This window comes from Jaculus jaculus, chromosome 6 (assembly GCF_020740685.1).
Source record: "Jaculus jaculus isolate mJacJac1 chromosome 6, mJacJac1.mat.Y.cur, whole genome shotgun sequence".
NCBI classification, from domain to species: domain Eukaryota; kingdom Metazoa; phylum Chordata; class Mammalia; order Rodentia; family Dipodidae; genus Jaculus; species Jaculus jaculus.
Window position 1 is genome coordinate 5,999,003 of NC_059107.1, and position 18,638 is coordinate 6,017,640.

General features: G+C 51.6%; 1 protein-coding gene and 1 pseudogene across 1 annotated transcript in view; both read right to left on the reverse strand.

The window, feature by feature from the left end:
• The window catches only part of Col23a1 (collagen type XXIII alpha 1 chain), a 346,534-nt gene that overhangs the window by 80,014 nt on the left and 247,882 nt on the right, over window positions 1-18,638 (reverse strand). The window contains exon 3 of the mRNA XM_045152308.1: window positions 6,994-7,038. Within this exon, the coding sequence (XP_045008243.1) occupies window positions 6,994-7,038 (45 nt within the window). The remainder of the gene's footprint in view (window positions 1-6,993; window positions 7,039-18,638) is intronic.
• Window positions 3,857-3,973, reverse strand: LOC123461979 (annotated as a pseudogene).

Here is an 18,638-nt window from a genome sequence, read left to right on the forward strand (position 1 = left end):
GGGCCTTCATGCTTGTATGGCAAGCTCTTTGACAACTGAACCATTGTCCTAGCCTGGATTATGGAAGATTTTTATGTCTATATTCATACACCTTATTGCTCTAAAGTTTCTTTTATGTGATGTCTATATTGGTCTACAGTTTCTTTGCCTAGTTCTGGTACCAGGGTAAATCTGGCCTCAAGATAAGTTGAGAAATGTTCCTTGCATTGGCTGGGATGTAGCTCAGTGGTTGAATGCTTGCCTATCATGTATGAGGTAATTTGAGGCTAGTCTTGGTTGTCAATTATGTTGAGTTTTTTTCAGACCACCAATTTCTGGCTTTGTTGATTTTTACTGTTGTTTTTCCATTTTGGATTTTATCCTCTTTCTTCTCTAATTTTATGATTTTATTTTTGCTTTAACCTCATTTTGCTCTTATTTTATTTTAATTTTTAGTTTTGTTTTTTTGAGGTAGGGTCTCACTCTGGCTCAGGCTGACCTGGAATTAACTATGCAGTCTAAGGTTGACTTCGAACTTATGTGATCCTCCTATCTCTGCCTCCTGAGTGCTGTGATTAAAGGCGTGCGCCACCACACGCGGCTTGCTTTTATTTTCTTTGTCCTGTGGTTCTGCTTGAACACAGGTGTGTCTGTCCCCATTCCCTGCCAAGCTTTTTCTTTTGCCTGGGCATTTTCCTGCTTGTTTACTTTTTCTTTTCTTTTTTCTTTTTCCCCTCGAGGTAGGGTCTTGGTCTAGCCCAGGCAGAGCTGGAGCTCACTCTGTAGTCTCAGGCTGGTCTTGAACTCTTGATGATCTTCCTATCTCTGCCTCCCAAGTGCTGGGATTAAAGTCGCGCACCACCATGCCCGGCTTCTGCTTGTTCACTGCAAGTGTGGTCTTTCTTTGCTCTTGGCCCTTCACCATCCCGTTCCTTAGTCTTCGCTGTGCGGTGCGCAGGCGAAGAGGATGTCCTGGGTGGGCGCTCCTGCCCTGCCTTCCAGGTGCTGTGCCTCCTCCAGAGCCTTCTTCCTGGGAGGTTTCTCTGCGGAGGAGGCTCACTCTGTCTCCCCTCCCCCTTGCCAGATGGGCAAGGGGAGAAATCCCTTCTGGCTTGAGTCTCACAGCAAGCCTTCCTCCTGGATCCTAACTCTCCCTAAAATAAACCTCATAATTCAAAATTTACCCTTCCCAGAGTTTTTCAATTCTTTGCTAATTCTGGATAAGCACTCAAAAGTTGAGGTCTACAGGCCTGGGATGTCTTGCATCTTTGTGGAATTTAGTCCCTCCCTGGGCCTAAAATCCCACATGCCTGGGACAGAGGGAGCACCTGAGCTGGGTTATGGGTCCTGAGAAAAGGAGGAAGGATCCCGCCTAAGGTCCCCAGAGGGTCAGGATGGTGCTGGGCTTCCCCAGCTGCAAAACCAGTCAGGGAGGTGAGAACTCCGTTCTGTTGCAGATAGACCTGCGAACTCCACAGGGCCAGGGAGATGTTGTCCAGGCAAAGACTCCCACTGGGAGAGAGCAAGGAGCTGGCCCCATGGGCAGTACCAGGTCTGCAGGTCCGCAGCCAGACACTGTCACACGGAGCCAAAGAGCCTTGCTCCCAGGGCCACAGGAAAGGCCTGGTTTGTATAAGGGAAGGTGATCGCGCCAGAAGGTGCATGTGTGTGACACTATCTAGAAATAAACACTGGGCCCAGCCAAAGCCAACCAGAGAGGGACATCTGTTCTGTGAGGCTCTCCCCTGGCTCCTCGGGGACAGAATCAGGTCAGGAGGCCACACAGGAAGGGCTGCAGAGTGGCCACCTTAGAAGTCTGTTTCCTTCTCTACAAAATAGGATAGGAATATACTCTTACAATACTTTGAGGATCATGTAAGATCAAGGAAATTTGAAAAAAAAATTTATTTATTTGTGTGTGTGTGTGTGTGTGTGTATGTGTGTGTGTGTGAGGGAGAAAGAGAAAGAGAGAGAGAGAGAGGGAGGGAGACTAAGAGAGAAAGAGTATGGGCAATCCAGTACCTCTTGCCACTGCAAATGAACTCCAAATGCATGGGCCACTTTGTGAATCTGGTTTTATGTGGGTACTGGGGACTCGAACCCAGGCAAGCAGGCTTTGCAAGCAAGTACCTTTAACCCCTGAGCCATCGCTCTAGCTCAAGATGCAGGATCTGATCTGAAAGGACTAATGCAGAACTAGTGACACAGTATATTCCTAGCATTTATTCATTAATGTGTGTGTGAGAGAGCAAGAGAAAGGGGTAATGGGTATGTTGGAGCCTCTTGCCACTTCAGATCAACTTCAGACACATTTACACTTTTTTCCCTTTTTCTTTTTTTGAGGTAGGATCTTGTTCTAGCCCAGGCTAACCTGGAATTCACTATGTAGCCTCAGGGTGGTCTTGAACTCACAGTGATCTTCTTACTTATGTCTGCCTCCTGAGTGCTGGGATTAAAGGTGTGAGCCACCGTGGCCAGTTTACATGCATACTTTTTGAGTCTGGCTTTATATGGGTGCTACAGAATTGAACCTGGACTAGCAGGCTTTGGAAGCAAGCACCTTTAACCACTGAGAAATTTCCACAGTCTTCCTTGTCATTTCCTTTTTTCTTTTGTCATAGTCCCACTGCTGGGCACTATGTTTTATAATTTTCTTGAGTTACTTCATTTGACAAGATGTATACTAGCTGGCTCTTCGTAACATTAATTATTGAAGTATAATTATGCTTACTACCTAATTTTATTGAAGTTTCACTATATATAGTATCTTATCTATTCAAATATATTAGTAAATGTGTGGATATATTTTCTTCTCTTTAACACAAATCTTCCATATAATTTAAAATAACCTAAAACTTAAAACTATGTGGATATTTCTCTTCAAAAATATTTATTTATTTGGGTACTGGAGAATTGAACCCAGGCTGGCAGTCTTTGCAAACAAATACCTTTAACTAGTGAGCCATCTTCCAGCCCCATCTTATTATTTATTTATGGTAAAAATTTTTCTTTCTTCCCCCCCCACCCCCATGTAGAGTCTTACTCTAGCCCATGCTGACCTGGAATTCACTATATAGTCTCAGGCTGGCCTTGAACTCACAGAAATCCTCCCTCCTCAGCCACCTGAGTGCTGGGATGTGCCACTGGGAGTGGCATGAGCCGCTGTGCCTGGCTCTCCAAATACTTTCTTTTAGTTTGGTAAAAAACTGTTGCATAGTCAGCAGCATTTATGTTTCGTCCTTTTGATGTTGGCCATTTTTTTTTTAAGTTAAAAACCTGTATTTTGAAGTCTAATGTAATGTTTAACAACCTACAGTTAATCAAACACTAATTTAGGTAGCTTAGTCAAATGGATTCCGCACATGTACTGGTGATGGAAACCCATCAGGGACTCACTCAACCACTGAGCACACGGTCAGCCTTTCCCCTCCTTTTCCATTAGGCTTCCCACAAACTGCCTGCCAAGGGTGGTTAATTACAGACCCGAGTCACTGCCCATATACTTGGTTTCAAGTTAAGTTTGGGCTGGAGAGGGGGCTTAACGGTTAAGGCACTTGCCCGCAAAGCCAAGGGATCTAGGTTCCATTCCCTAGTACCCAAGGTGAGGAATGCATCTGGAGTGAGTTTGTAGACCTAAGGCCCTGGTGCGTCCATTCTCCATGTGCCTCTTTCTTTCTCTTTCAAATAAGTGTATGCAGTTCCTGTCCACTCCAGCTGCCAACCTGATCGCACATCCCACAGTTGGGTTGGAAATCATCCAGGGCGGCGGGCATGCTGTGGAAGGGAAAAGCATGCGGATGCGCGGGACCCTCTGCCCACGGCCTGGGCACTTTAGCCTTGAGTGAACACCGCCTGCCCCCTCCAGGTCCGGGAACGGCGATGTGGCTCGCGGTTAAAGTGGTCGTCCGCGGCGGGCAAGGAGCGCGTACTGTAGCGCCGCAGCTAGACCCCCCCCGCGGCCACGTGCAGGCGCTGCGGGGCTCAAAGGCAGCGCGACTGGGCCATTCTTACTGCGATAGGTGATGCATCCTTCTGGCTCTCGCTTGCCTTTTCCTCATGAGTAGTGATGGTGAACATTTCCCTTATACCACTGATGTTGCTGTTAACTAGATTGCTCAGGCTGGCTTTGAACCCAAGATCTCCCTGCCTCAGCCTAGGATTACGTACACTACTACACTCAATTCCTGCTGGCCATTTGCCTGTCTTGTTTTGAGAAATGTCTCTTTAGATCTCTGCCTATTTTAGAGGCTTTGCGTAAGTTGATTCACATCACGCTGTGTCCTTAAAAAGTGATGATGAATAGTTGAAAGTTGGACCTACCTATGAGTTCAGATTGGAGGCTGTTGGGGATAAGTACACAGACAACACCTGAGGATCCGTGCATCATGAGACAATGCCTTGCTATCCAAGGAGGTCCCCTTGAGTTCACCTTGCTCATCTAGGGCTCCTAATCTCGAGTCTATATTTGTCTGACAGAAAATGTTTAAGGAACACAGACGCCATGCCCCTCTACAGGAGTCAGAAAAGCACTTCAGAGAAGGTCTGGGATGCAGTGCTGAGTCCTGGCTCCTGCTGACCCCCGTGAACCTCACGACTCATCTATCAGATGGGACGGGTCATAGAACTCCCCCTCTGAGCTCACCGACACAAATGGGAAGACCTCCATCATGTAGCTGTCTACCTTCCTCCCTTCGCTCCTGGATAGAAGAAGACTCGGGAGACTGGTGAAACTCATTAAAAAAAAAACAACTTAGAAGACTCAGAAGACCCTCCCTGAAGCTATATAAGCAATAACTAATTTTTAGAGAAGAGGGGCCTCTTAGGAAGCTCTAGTGATGGGGTGGACTTTTCAATGACGCAACTCTCCAAGTCACCACGTAGCCCCAATAAACAAACTTATTGGTTCGCCAAAAAAAAAAAAAAAAAAAAAAAGTGATGATGAGTTCCTCATCTCCTTCCAAAAAGGATGTCAGTGAGTAAACAATGAAAGGCAATGAAGTCTTTTATGAGGGCAGAAGATAAGAACTGAAAGATGAAGCACGTATCTGGCAGGGCTTGGGAGCAGAGGAGGTGATGACACACGGAGTTCAGCATGAAGGAAGCTCCTACAGCTTCCCGACGTCAGCACACAGAGAAATATGAGGGGACTTAGCTCGCGGTGGCTGTGGACGGCTTCTGCACGGAGCGCACGCAGACACGCAGCTGGGCAAGAGGCAGGAAGCCCAGTGGCAGCTCCTGAGAGGAAAGCTGACTTTCCAAGAATCTGTCCTAGCTTTCCTTGGGCCCACTTGGGCCCGTGTCCTCTTGGTTGTGGATTCCCCTGGCTCTGTGGTCCCTCACCCCTGAGGTGCCCTGTGGAGTTGCTCAGGGGCTGTGAGTTCATCCACAGTCCTGTGTATTTAGATGCTGGATGCTGGAGACCTGGTGATGGCCTCAGCTGTGGTGTTTGACAAGACTTTCTAGAGAAGCTACCTGAGTGTAATGAACTTGCAGCCAGAGTCCAGGCAGAGGAAGGAGACATGTGGGCTGGGGGCGGACGGTGACAGGGCCCTAGACAGTCATGGTGAAGCTGCGTGTGGTCAATGGCACAGGGAGGATGGTGAGAGCCACAGGAGGCAGTGGCCATGAGGACAGAGACCAGAGCTGTACCAGGAGGGGCCAGGGATTTAGCATGTGGAAGGGAAAGGTCAGTGACAATGCCTGGTGTCTGCACAGGAAGAGGTGGCTGTGTATCTGCTCCTGTGATGCAGAAATGGAGGGAGGACTGGGTATGATGCTGGGTTTAGAGGAGCCCAGGCAGGGACGGGGTACTGTAAGCATCTTGGGGCAGCAGCAGCCACAGACAGAGATGCTATGGGGGAGAGAGGAGAGGCAAGGGCCAAGGGCAGGCTCAGTCAAGTGGGTCCAGTGTGGGAGGTGGAGCCTCGCTGGAGGAGGTGTGTTGCTGATGGTGGACTTTGAGGTATTACAGCCCAGCTCGCCCCCTGCCAGAGCTCAGTTCCTGCTTACTGCTTTCTACCAGCTGTTGTGGCAAGATGTGAAGTCCAGCCTCTGCTCTACCATCTTCCCCCTATCATTAGGAGGCTTCCCCTTGAGACTGCAAGCCAAAATAAACTCTTTCCTACCATCAGCTGCTTTGGGTTGGGTGTTTTGTCCAAGCAACGAGAAGGCAGCTACTGCAGTCAAGGAAGACAAAGCAATTCAAAGAGAAGCAGGTCTACACTGTCTTGATAATTTATAATCATGTGATCACAGGATCATTAACTCGAAGAATGTATATCTTTGAAGCATTTCCTTGATGTAGCTCCTCTAGATATTTAGGAAAAATAAATTCTAAGATATCCACAATCAGTCTGTCACACTTAAAAACAGAACTATGTAAGCTACAGGCAGCAAATGTTTCATTTGACTTGCAAATTTCACCCATAGTTGTGAACAGAAGCATCAGAGGGGGACGTGGTCATATCAGTGTTCCAGCCAGCTTTTTGGTATTGCTGAGTAATAAATAGGGAAGGCAGGTGGGAGGGAGCGAAGAAGAAGGATAAGGCTGTGACTTTGGCCAAGATGATGTCGCAGTGGCTTAGGAGGTGAGGAGGCAGAGCATAGGGAATGGGGCGTGATGCCTCTCAGGGGACAGTGGCAGAGAGCCAGGGGAACGGAGGCAAACTGTGGGGGACTCTGCAGAGTGTTCATCTTGGGTGAAGCAAAGACGATGAAGGTGGAGGTGAGGGCGTGTGAGCCTGGGGTTTGCGTGGGAGGAAGGTGACCAAGTCTCCTCCTGATGGGAGGCGCGGAGAGGAGCTGGTTCACAGTGGGTGACCACAGATCAAGTTTCCAAGGTGGGTGATCAAGGGGACACTGAGGACACAGAGGCCTTTAGAGACAGTAGCTGTCCTTCAAGAGGGACGCTCTGGCTCTGAGCCAGGAAGGAGCTGGTTGGCATCTACAGCTGGGTCTGGGCTCATGGTGGACTTGCCAGCCTAGGCTTAGGAGCTAAGAAAACCCAGGACTCACCAGGGTCGCCTCTTCTTCCGGGCTTTCCTCGTCTTCCGGGAGGTCCTAGACAGGGGAACAAAGACGGATTCGTTGAGAAGGAAAGCCAGCCTGTGGCAGGAGGTTCCCCATCCCCCGAGGAGCTGGCTTAGCCCACCCCACCTGCAGAGCACCCCGGGAGCTGCCAGTCTCAGGTGGTGGTGGGGACCCTTCCTCACGCCATCCCTGCACTTGCCCTTCGGGCTCTCGGCCCTGCTGGCGAGTACATTCCTCACACATTCTGCTAATCATTTACTCACTCCCAGGCCCTTCCGCAGCCAGGCTCGCCCCTGGATCACCCGACACAGGGCAGACTGCAGCTGGGGAACTTCAGACTCAGGAAAGCTGAGGGTACGAGCTTTGTTCTGTGTGTCTGTGTGGAGGCACATCTGGGGTCACAGACACGCGTGTCCCTGCATCCTGCTTTCCCTGGCTTCCGAGATGCGAACTCTCCCTCTCAGGCTGGCACAGCAAGCAATTTTAACTGCCAAGCTATCTTCCCAGCCCAGAGTGGCAGTTTTCTTATAAATGTCCCGACAAGTGCTTTTTAGTGGTCCTTAAAATAAAGTGACAGCATGGTAAAAAGCAATATTGACATGATCATGGCATTCCAGGCTAAACTGGACCATAACACCCCAGGCACTGATCTGGCCACGACTCAGCTGCCCTCACCTCCTGATGCCCCGCCCTCAGCCGCTTTCTCCCGTAGGTCCTCCATCCTGACCCTCCACGCTTTCTTTCAGCGCTTTTGCTGACGCTACTCGGGGAGGGCCTGCTTACTGCTGGCTCCGAGGATTCTGTCCTCAGGAGGATTCGCAACAGGAAGATCACGATAAAAGGAAACAGCAACACATTTCAGAACAAAACTGCCTGCAAGTGGCACTGTAATTGAGCCACGAATCCCGAAAATGGAGAAGTAATTAAATTATGGGGGGGGGCGCAGCTTAAGTTCCATGCAAGTTCTGAACAGAGACCGACAGTGCCAGGGCCGTCGGCGGGTGACGGGGCTCTCTCGAGTTTATGTGAGGATTTTCTTACAACCATTAGGCTTCCCCATGTTCCCTGGTTTCAGTTTTTTTTTTTTTTTTTTAAATCTCACAGTTTGTAGGATGCAACCATTTGGGGTCTGCTTTTCTTTCCCCTAATTTATGCAATAAACTTAAAAGATTCCCCCTTTCCCACAAGTTGGTAATAACAGACAACATGCTGCTCATCTATCTTCCTTCTGCTGCTCTGGAACCTTCTCACTATCTCTGGGAGCTGCTCGTACGCATGCTGTGCTTCAGCGCAGACCACAGGCACCGTGCCCTGTACCATAGCTGGTCCTACGGCCGTGCGCTGACGCAGACCACCCTGCCTCTATTTCCAGCCCTCTGCCCTGACCTTCATCAGTCCCCAGACTTTGGTGGGTGCTGAAGGAGGGGCTCCGAGTCCCGGGCCAGCCCCAGACACCCTTGCCTTCAGTTGTGCAGTGGCCCTGTCACCCTCCCTCACCCTATGAGAGTCCCCTTTGTCCTGGGGCTGGACTGGATTTGGTGGAGGACAGTTTGCCCCTCTGCCTGCTGTGTGCTGGAGGACAAGATGTAACTGTGCCGCAAGGCGCTGCCCCTTCCGCACAAGCCAAACTCAAAGCCCCTCAGGAGCCCCCGACACGTGGCCAGGGACCTGCGGCAGGGTTGGGCAGGCGGCAGTGGGCACAGAGAGCGGCTGGGTCTGGTACCTCTGTAGAGGGCCCTGGTGTGGAGCGGGGTGTGCGGGGAGGTTCCGAGAGGTGCTAAAAACACTCGGTAAATCCCGTCACGTGAACTGCGGTCTGCAGACCCGCATGAATGGTGCCCAGAGCGTGGGAAGAACTTGTTAGTGTGAGCACAGGCATGTGGTCGTATCTTTGAGCGTGAACAGAGGATGGGGTGTGACCAGCCCCAGCTTCAGAGTGATGGCTTCTAGAAACTGCAGGCAGGTGAGCCAGACACCCACCTAGAGCAGAGGAGGCTGACCACGAATCAGCTCTAGGCAGGACAATTAATGGAAACATGTGTGTGATGGTTAATCATGACTGACAGGACCTAGCATCAGCTAGGAGACCAACCTCTGGCCATGCTGAGTGGAGACCCATGCTAACCGTGGGCCGCTTCATTCCATGGCCTGGGGTCTCGGACTGAGCTGACCAGTGCTCCACGCTCTGCTTCCTGACTGCACAGGCCACGCGACTGGCTGCTTCGCGCTCCCACCGCCATGCCTGCCCTGATGGACTGCGTCCCTTCTGACACTGCGGGCCAAAAAAAACTTCCTTCCCTAAGTCCCTCAGTCAGGTATTTGTCATAACATCAAGAAAGATTACCAATATGGTGCATTTCCCTTTCCTTCTTCCTGTTTTTGAGTGAGTGCTCAGGCCCATGGTGCACCTTGAACTAAGGGGTCAACTTGACAGACAAGCAGAGAGTCCTGGGTCAGAGGTGCTTCCTGCTTCATTACAGGAGCCCCGCATGGGGAGGAGAGAGGGCTTCTGAGGGACAAGGAAAGACCAGGAGGGCCCTCAGTGCCACAGCAGACCTGGAGACCAGGGACAAGGTGAGAATGACCTTGCCAACTTTCTGGGTTGTGGGTTCAAGGGCAGGATGTCTCAACCAAACTTAAATATTGAAAACATGCTCCATCTTGTAACTGTGAGTTTTGAGGACAGGAACCCATGCAAGAGACAGAGCCCTTGGTTTTCTGAACACTGGCTTTGTGTTTGTGCAAAGATCTCAGGGCCCCCCATGGCACTGAGATCCCTCCACAATGGAAAAGCCTTCTCCTCTTACTTTGCCTTTTAGGAGCCCTCCCTCCACCCCATCTGGGGCATCCTTTAACAAAGCGGGGATGCACCCCTGACTCAGGCCTGCGTCTTCTATCCTCACCCCTCAGTCTGAGGTGCCAAGTCGGCCTGAGCACCCACTGGAATCACCCAGGAACTGTATTAACTTAGAAAGGCCAGGACTCCAGCGTCCCCATAACCACTGGAGCCTGTGTGGGATTCATAGTTTGATGATCTGGGTCCAGGCCTGCGCCACCAGCACTCAGCATATGCTCACTTCACGCCCTGACAGCCCCGGTGGGCGTTTCACCATCTGAGGACCATCGTGACCCAAACACCCCCCTTCATCTCCTCTCTCAAGTCCGGTGTCTGGGAGCCTGGTGAGCTAGCCGCACGGAATAAGGGCGTCACTGGGGGCTTAGGGTCACCCAGCATCCTTGGTGGCCTCTTGTCCTGTGTGGATGCATCTGTTTTCAGGTGAGGGTGGGGCAGGAATTCCATCGCATGCTTGGTGGTGCTTTGCTTGTGCAGGGAGAAGGCCCAGCCTCCACTCATCAAGCCTTGGGCCCTTGCTCAGGCCACAGAAGGCTGAGCCATGTGGGCATGGCAGGACCCCCCCCCCCCCCACGAGTGGGAGTATAAGTGAGGCTCTGCTCTGACCCGAAGCCAAACCAGCACTGTGGATTTCTGATGGTTACTGCTGGGCACAGCTATAACATTCTCTGGGTAACTTAGGCCAGATTTGCTTTTGTGGAGGTGGCTGAACGAATGGATTTGCCTGGGTGGTTCTCCTGGGTGGCATGATTAGGCAGCAGGCCCAGTGGAGAGGGAGGCACCAGGGAGGGCGGTGGGATGCCCCTCCTCAAGCCTTTGGGGAAAGCTCCCAGCAGGCCTGGAGCTGGTGGGGGGGGGGAGGTAGGGTGGGGTGTCCTTAGGGTCAGGGGCTGCAGGCCTGCCAGGCTGGCCATGACTTCCAGCTGAGAGGCCCGAGTGGAGAAGAGGAGGAGGCTGCCTGTGCACCCTTTCCTGGGCTGTCCCAACACACCACACACACACACGTGTGTACACACACGGCCGGTGGGTCTACCCTTCATATTTATTTTTAAAAAATATTTTATTTATTTATTTGAGAGAGAGAAAGAGGGAGGGAGGGAGGAAGGAGAGAAGGGGGGGGGGACCTCCAGCCACTGCAAATGAGCTCCAGACACATGTACCACCTTGTGCATCTGGCTTATATAGATACTGGGGAATTGAACCTGGGTCCTTAGGTTTTGCAGGCAAGTGCCTTAACTGCTAAGCCATTTCTCCAGCTCCCTAACCCTTATCTATTTATTTATTTATTTATTTGTTTTGTCTGCAGAGCGGTTAAGTGTTCAGCACACATGACTTGATGGGGGACACCTAGTTTAAACCACCATACCTTTATTCAGGGCTTCATGCTGAACTGCTTAACTCCAGTGGCAGGCAACATACACAGACACAAACTCACCTCTGGATGCTTTCTTTGCCTGAGTGCAGGTGTCAGCAGTGTCCAAGGAGATGAGCCTAGGGTCACCCTGCCACAGCCTTACTGCCCACTCCCAGCCTAGACTATTTCCTCATCAATGTCTCCTTCCCACCTGCCTTTGTGCCCTACTTGACGCTGCCTCCTAACAGTGTGCAGCCCTGTCTCCAGCTCCCAGCATGGGGCAGGCCCAAGGAATGTTGGCTGAGGGTAGGAAGAAGAGAAGGAGGGAGGCATGGATGGGGATGGAGGCCTAGGCCCCTCCTTATTTTCCAGTATTCCCTTTAACAAGTCGCCGCAGCAGTAGTCCCGTAGCATAGAGCAGACACAGGACCACCTGCTTTGAGGGCCCAGGTGGCAGAGCTGCAGCGCTTTCTGCTCTTCATTCTCTTCAGTTCCAGGAGAAGAGAAAAGAAAGAAAAGAAAAGGCCACCCATGCTGAGCAGACCTCAAACACAGTGACAGAGGCCCTGGAGAGGGCGAATGTGCCAGAGCCCAGCTCCGGGCTGACTTGGGGTTCCTACCCTGCTGAGTTTGCAGGGAGCCCCAGCATGCATGCAATGCCCTGCAGAGGCTACAGGTGGGGTGGCAGGAAATATGGCCATTCTGCGCTTCTGGGCCATCAGGTGTTGAGACCGTGCCTTAGGCAACAGCTTTGGTAGAGCACGTTTGAATGCCAGCCTGGCTACTCACCCAGCGGACATGAACAGGGGACCCTTTGGCTCCAGGTCACCCAGTGAGCTCATCTCTCCCTACCAGTCCTCTGGAGAAGGCACGAGTGTCCTTGTATAGGTGACAGCTTGGAGGTGAGGCCAGGTGATAAGTAAGATCTGCTCAGGGCCACGTTGCTGGGGCCTCCTGGAGTGCTTCTCAGTCAGCTTGTGGTTTTGCAGGTTCAAGAGCAGTTGGTCCTTCCTGATGTGCCGAACCACAAGTGGGCTGCCCTGGTGACCACAGGGCATCAGAGAGGCAAGCAGCTGGCCTGGCCTCCAGCCTGGCTACAGTTAAAACATGCCTCCAGCCTGTAAGACTTGATCCTTGTTAAGCTTCTCCAAGTAGTAGAACCTCTTCTCTCCCATAGACTCAGATGTGCAGAATGACCCCGGGAGTCTACTGAAACTGAGGCTGGAGGGACATGAGAGGTCGTGCCTGGGGTTGCTACTGTACCAGCTGTGAGTCATAAAGATGAGCCTGGGTTGGAGGAAGGCCATTGTCCCTAACTCTGGAGACATACGGCCTAGGTCCAGGGCTGGCAGCTGTGGGGACAGTGGTGTTTTACAGTGGACGCCACCCACAGTGGCATCTTCAGTTTCCTTCCAGAAGCTGGGGCAACAGACATCTACAAGGAGGCACTGAGCAGAAGGGGAAGAGACTTCAGCGATACGGAGACTGTGAAGTCTGAGCAAGTCACTCAACTTCTCCGAGCCTTAGGCTCCCAACACAAGGGGACACAGGTTTGCTGATGGTGGTGATAACACGCATCTTGTAGAACCAGTCAACAGAGGACCAGCAGGAGAGGCATAATGGCGTTTCCTATTTGAAACCCCAACAAATAACTGGCTGGAGGGCTTCTGGAATATTAGAATATGGTGCCTTGATGCAATGGGTTCAGCAGCTCCACCTCTGTAACTTTTTGGGTCAGGTTCAGAGTCAAATGTGGACAGAGAAATCAGGTGCAACCTTTCTCTTTCTTTATTCTTCTTTTTTTCTTTATAGTGCTTGAAATGAAACCCAGAGCTCCATGCACGTATGACAAGCCCTCTCCTGTTGAGCCACTCCTCCAGCCTGAACCCTTGTCTGGAATATACAAGTGCAAGGTCAGCCTTGTGGAAAGCCTGGAGCTTTCCCACTTATCAAATCCCGGCAGCTCGGCAAACTTGTCTAAGGATGAGATCTCTCCACGCGGTCCTGAGACTCTGGCCATGCGCCTGCCCGTGAGGGCTCCAGCTGGCAGCTGGACAGCTAAGGCTACCTGTGGCCACCATCTGCGCATGAAATAACTGCCAGAGGTTGAGGCTAGATAAAAGGGAACTTTTTTTTTTTTTTTTTTTTCCCGAGGTGGGGTCTCACTCTAGTCTAGGCTGACCTGGAATTCACTATGTAGTCTCAGGATGGCCATTAACTCATGACGATCCTCCTACCTCTTCCTTCTGAGTCCTGGGATTAAAGATGTGCACCACCACGCCCAGCTTTTTCATCTTTTTAAAGACAGGGGCTCACACAACTTAGGTTAGCCTTGAACTCACTGTGTAGTTCGCACTGGCTTTGAACTTCTGATCCTCTGCCTCTGTCCACCTTTTGAGTGCTGGGATCACAGGCACGCTTTACCACATCTGGTTTTATGCAGCTGTTTTACCCAGCTTGGTCTCATTTGGTAATGGGGCAAAGTTATGCCAAGGCGGATTCTCCCGTGGTGGGCCTGGGGCCATGGTGCTCCCAGAGGGGCCCAGCAGTCCAGAGAGGCCGGCTGCCCGGAAGGCTCGAAGGCTTTGGCCCGGCCAGCACTGTGGACAATGTGCCCCCAGGGAACTGGAGCCACACAGCCTCTGGCCCTGCAGACCCAGTTCATTCCAAAGCTGTTTCTGGCACCGTGGGCTCATTTTCCACCATCTGCCCTACCCCTCTGCTGGTAGGTCCCAGAGCAGTTTGGAAGACCAATGGCACTGGCTGCTGGGGTTTTAAGTTGTAGCTCCATCAGGTCTGTCTGGAATGAGGGGTGCTGTCCTTGAATGACCTAGTGGAAAACCGGTTTGGACACGATGGCATTTAGTGAGCAAATGAATAGGCCCCTATCAGGAGGGGCTGCCCCAGTGGGTGACCCCAATCTCACATTCACAAAAGGTCTCCCATGTGGACATTGAAGTTGGCAGGAACGGCCAGCCACAGAAGCCCCGGCAGTATCTAATCAAAGCAAGATGAAGCTGGGGTCGTTTCTAGCTTACACATGGCACTCATCTCCACTCCCTGGCACTGGCCCCTGCGCACTTCACACCAAGCCTACGGGGAAGGCTTCACTCCCGCGGTGCCCCAGATGAACAAACTGAGGCACAGCGAGACGCACGGACCTCCCGAAGCCACAGAGCTAAGGGCGGGTGAAGTTCTGCAGCCTGGACCATGCCCCGGGCTTCCTACCACTGCCGGCTTTCCGACACTTGTGAGAGGTAGTGACCAAAATAGTCCATGGGTTTTGTAACATCTTGACATTTGTTATTTATTTATTTTTTCTAATATGCTAGAACCACACACGATGGAGGCAGCCCAAGGATGGCTCACGAGGTGGATGAATTAAACATCTCATTAAAAGGCCACATGCTGGAGACCTGGACTGACCCCAAGCCCTTAAGACATGTCTTCCCGAAGCCATCAAAATGCCTGTTGTTTGCGGGCTCAGTCTTCTAAGTCCAGACCCGTTAGTCACGGGGGCGGCACACCAGCTTGGTTTCGGTACAACCCGCGATGCTTCGGAGAGCCTGCAGCCTTCTCGCAAAAGGTCCAGCGTGCACGGGGTGGGGAGGCCTGAAGCTCGCTAAGTGCCAGGTTGCATTTTCTAGATAGGGTTTGTCCCATTTATAAAAGTGAGGTGGCCGGTCCCAGGGTCAGAGCTGGTTAGGAGCAAGGCTCTTACCTGCCCCAATGCTGCTCTCTTAAGTCCCTCCTCAGGGAACCTGACCATAGCTCAGACCCAGGACAAAGGATGGGATGTCCCATTTCAAGGGTGCAGCAAAAAGGGTCGGAAGGGGCTGGGGATGTAGCTCAGTGGTAGAGTGCTCGCAGAGTTTTAATGACGTCCTGGGCGTGAAAGCCCCAGCACAGCGAAAACGGGCCTGGGCTCCCAGCACTTGGGGAGAGGGCGGTTCAAGGGCACTCTCAGCTACATAGTGAGTTTGAGGCCAGCCCTGTCTACATGGGACCCTGTCTCAAAATGGAAGAAAGGAGAAAGAAAGGGCCTGGAAGAATAGCATGGGTGGTGGTATCTGGATCACGATGATTTCCAGGGAGGCAGGAAACAAACATAATTTTTTTTTTAAATTATTTATTTATTTATTTGAGAGCAACAGACACAGAGAGAAAGACAGATAGAGGGAGAGAGAGAATGGGCGCGCCAGGGCTTCCAGCCTCTGCAAACGAACTCCAGACGCGTGCGCCCCCTTGTGCATCTGGCTAACGTGGGACCTGGGGAACCGAGCCTCGAACCGGGGTCCTTAGGCTTCACAGGCAAGCGCTTAACCGCTAAGCCATCTCTCCAGCCCACAAACATAATTTTTTAAAAAATGACTTTATGTGTTTATTTATGAGAGAGGCAGATAGTGAGAAGGAGAGAGAGACAGAGAAGGAGAGAGAATGAATGGGTGTGCCAGGGCCTCTAGCCACTGCAAATGAACTCCAGATGCATGGGCCACCTTGTGCGTAACCAGATCCCTTATGTGGTACTTGGAGAATTGAACCTGGGTCCTTAAGTTTCACAGGCAAGCACCTTAATGGTAAGCCATCTCTCCAGCCCACAAAAATAATTTTTATAGAAATACTGAATTTTGAAAGCTATCAGCTCTTTGGGTATGACAGCACATAATTAAAAGTGGAGAAAATTTTTTGTGTCCCTTTGATGTAAGCCACATGGGTGTCTCAAACAGGGGGAGTGAAGTATTGCGATCTGAAAGAATCCCCCAAGTCCACGAAGTAGAGACTGTGTGCTGACTGCAACAGAGCAGGGAGGAGGCGGGTGAAGAGGCGAAGATGATGAATCGCCTGGCAGAAGGAATTCAAGCAAAAAAAAAAAAAAAAAAAAAAAAGCCTGACCTCCTCTTCCAGCTTGTACTTCCTCTCACACTTCCAGAGTCTGACTTCCTCTTCCTGCCCTTCTCCTTGTACTTCCTCACACACTTCCAGAGTCTGACCTCCTCTTCCAGCTTGTACTTCCTCTCACACTTCCAGAGTCTGGCCTCCTCTTCCTGACCTTCTCCTTGTACTTCCTCACACACTTCCAGAGTCTGACCTCCTCTTCCGGCTTGTACTTCCTCTCACACTTCCAGAGTCTGACCTCCTCTTCTTCTCCTTCTCCTTGTACTTCCTCACACACTTTCAGAGTCTGACCTCCTCTTCCTCCCCTTCTCCTTGTACTTCCTCACACACTTCCAGAGTCTGACCTCCTCTTCCTCCCCTTCTCCTTGTACTTCCTCACACACTTCCAGAGTCTGACCTCCTCTTCCTCCCCTTCTCCTTGTACTTCCTCACACACTTCCAGAGTCTGACCTCTTCCTCCCCTTCTGCTTGTACTTCCTCTCACACTTCCAGAGTCTGACCTCCTCTTCTCGCCCTTCCCCTTGTACTTCCTCTCACACACTTCCAGAGTCTGACCTCCTCTTCCCGCCCTTCCCCTTGTACTTCCTCTCACACACTTCCAGAGTCTGACCTCCTCTTCCCGCCCTTCTCCTTGTACTTCCTCACATACTTCCAGAGTCTGACCTCCTCTTCCTCCCCTTCTGCTTATACTTCCTCTCACACTTCCAGAGTCTGACCTCCTCTTCCTGCCCTTTTCCTTGTACTTCCTCTCACAGACTTCCAGCTAGATGTGGGTCCTGTACCTTGGACTTCCCAGCTTCCAGAACTTGAAGAAACAATCTCTGTGCCACACCACTTCCTGCCTTGCTTGTGTCTCTGAGAGCAGTTCAAAATGCAGAGAGACACCAGGCTGCTTCTCTGGTTTGGGGGAGTCTTTCCTCACCAGAGTACCTCTTAGGTCTGGGGGAGTCTTTCCTCACCAGACTCCTTCTCAGGTCTGGGGGAATCTTTCCTCACCAGACTACTTCTCAGGTCTGGGGGAGTCTTTCCTCATGCACCCAGTGTCAGGCAAGAAGCCCGAAATCAGCGCTGCTTCCTTGCCATAGCGAGGGCTGGAGGGTCCCCACTGGAAGGGGAGGATGCAGAGGATTCAGAAAGGGGAGGCGGGTGTCCTTGGCTCTCAGAAAGGAGAGCCGGTCGGGTCATCCTTTATGTCCCGGGGCCTGAATACAAGGGCGAATAGAGATATGGTCGCTGGAGCGGCCAGAGGTAGGCGGGAGAGCTTGAGGTGCTGGCTCTTGTCATGGGGTCGTGGACTGCGGCTCTGGGACTGGCCTCGGATCTGTGCAAATGAACCCCTCCTAGGGCCCATCATCTCCTGGGATCCTGTTTCCTGTTGGAAATCAGGCTCCAGAGAGGCATACATAAACCAGCACACCCCAAAGATGCCAAATTCCTCAACTCTACATTCACCCCAAAGCCTTAATCACTGACACATGGGCTCATGTACTCTTCCAAACTTAACGAAGGCCAGGATTTATTGCTTTCAGAGAATGAAAAGCTTTTTATTTTGATTTTTTTTTTTATAACTTAAAAGGCCATTCCTATGAGCTTTGATTTTCATGAGAATTCCTAACGACCTGCATGTGGGAAGCCCCGTTTTGCCCTGCTCTATAAGGACATTCTAGAAAGAGGCAGGTGAGGCTGCGTAGCTGGGAGCTAGCGGAAGGCGGCCGGCACGGTGGGAGGGAACACAGGAGGCGACACGGCGCGCACACCTGCTCCCAGGTGACCTGATGCTGGAGCTGGGACTCCTGGCTCCCTGGGCCAGCCCTCCTGTTCCCGCACACGTTTTCTCTTCTGCTTCCCAGGACACAGCTGTAGAGAGCTCCAGCGATCCGGGCCGGCACACCGGGGACTGAAGAGCCTCCTGGGAAACAAGGAGTGTGGCTCACCCCCACAGGCGACGTGAGGAAGGAGGGTCAGCGCTGCCCAGCCCCACCCCGTCCCTTATCCCCTTCATGACCGCAGGGTCTTCCTCTGGTCCTCAAGCCCGTCAGCCCATTTCCACCTCAGAGCCTTTGAACTGGCTGTGCCCCCTGGATGGGACTCTACCCAGCACCGCTTTGCATGGCTGGACTCCTCCCTGTCACTCTTGACCACCTAAACCCCCCACTTTCAGGGATTCTGTTACATTATTTTATTGTCTTCCAACTAATTGTCTCTATACCTGTTTATCTTATTTTCTTATTGTTCTTCCTCCTCCTCCTCCTCCTCCTCCTCCTCCTCCTCCTCTTCCATATCCTCCTCCTCCAAACCCTTCTCCTCTTCCATATCCTCCTCCTCCCCCAAACCCTCCTCCTCCTCCATATCCCTCCTCCTCCTCCTCCTCCTCCTCTTCTTCTTCTTCTTCAAGGTAAGATCTCGCTCTAGCCCAGGCTGACCTGGAATTCACTCTGTAGTCCTAGGCTATCCTGCTACCTCTGCCTCCCAAGCTGGGATTAAAGGTGTGTGCTGCCATGCTAGGCTCTTAACGTTTTTCTTTTT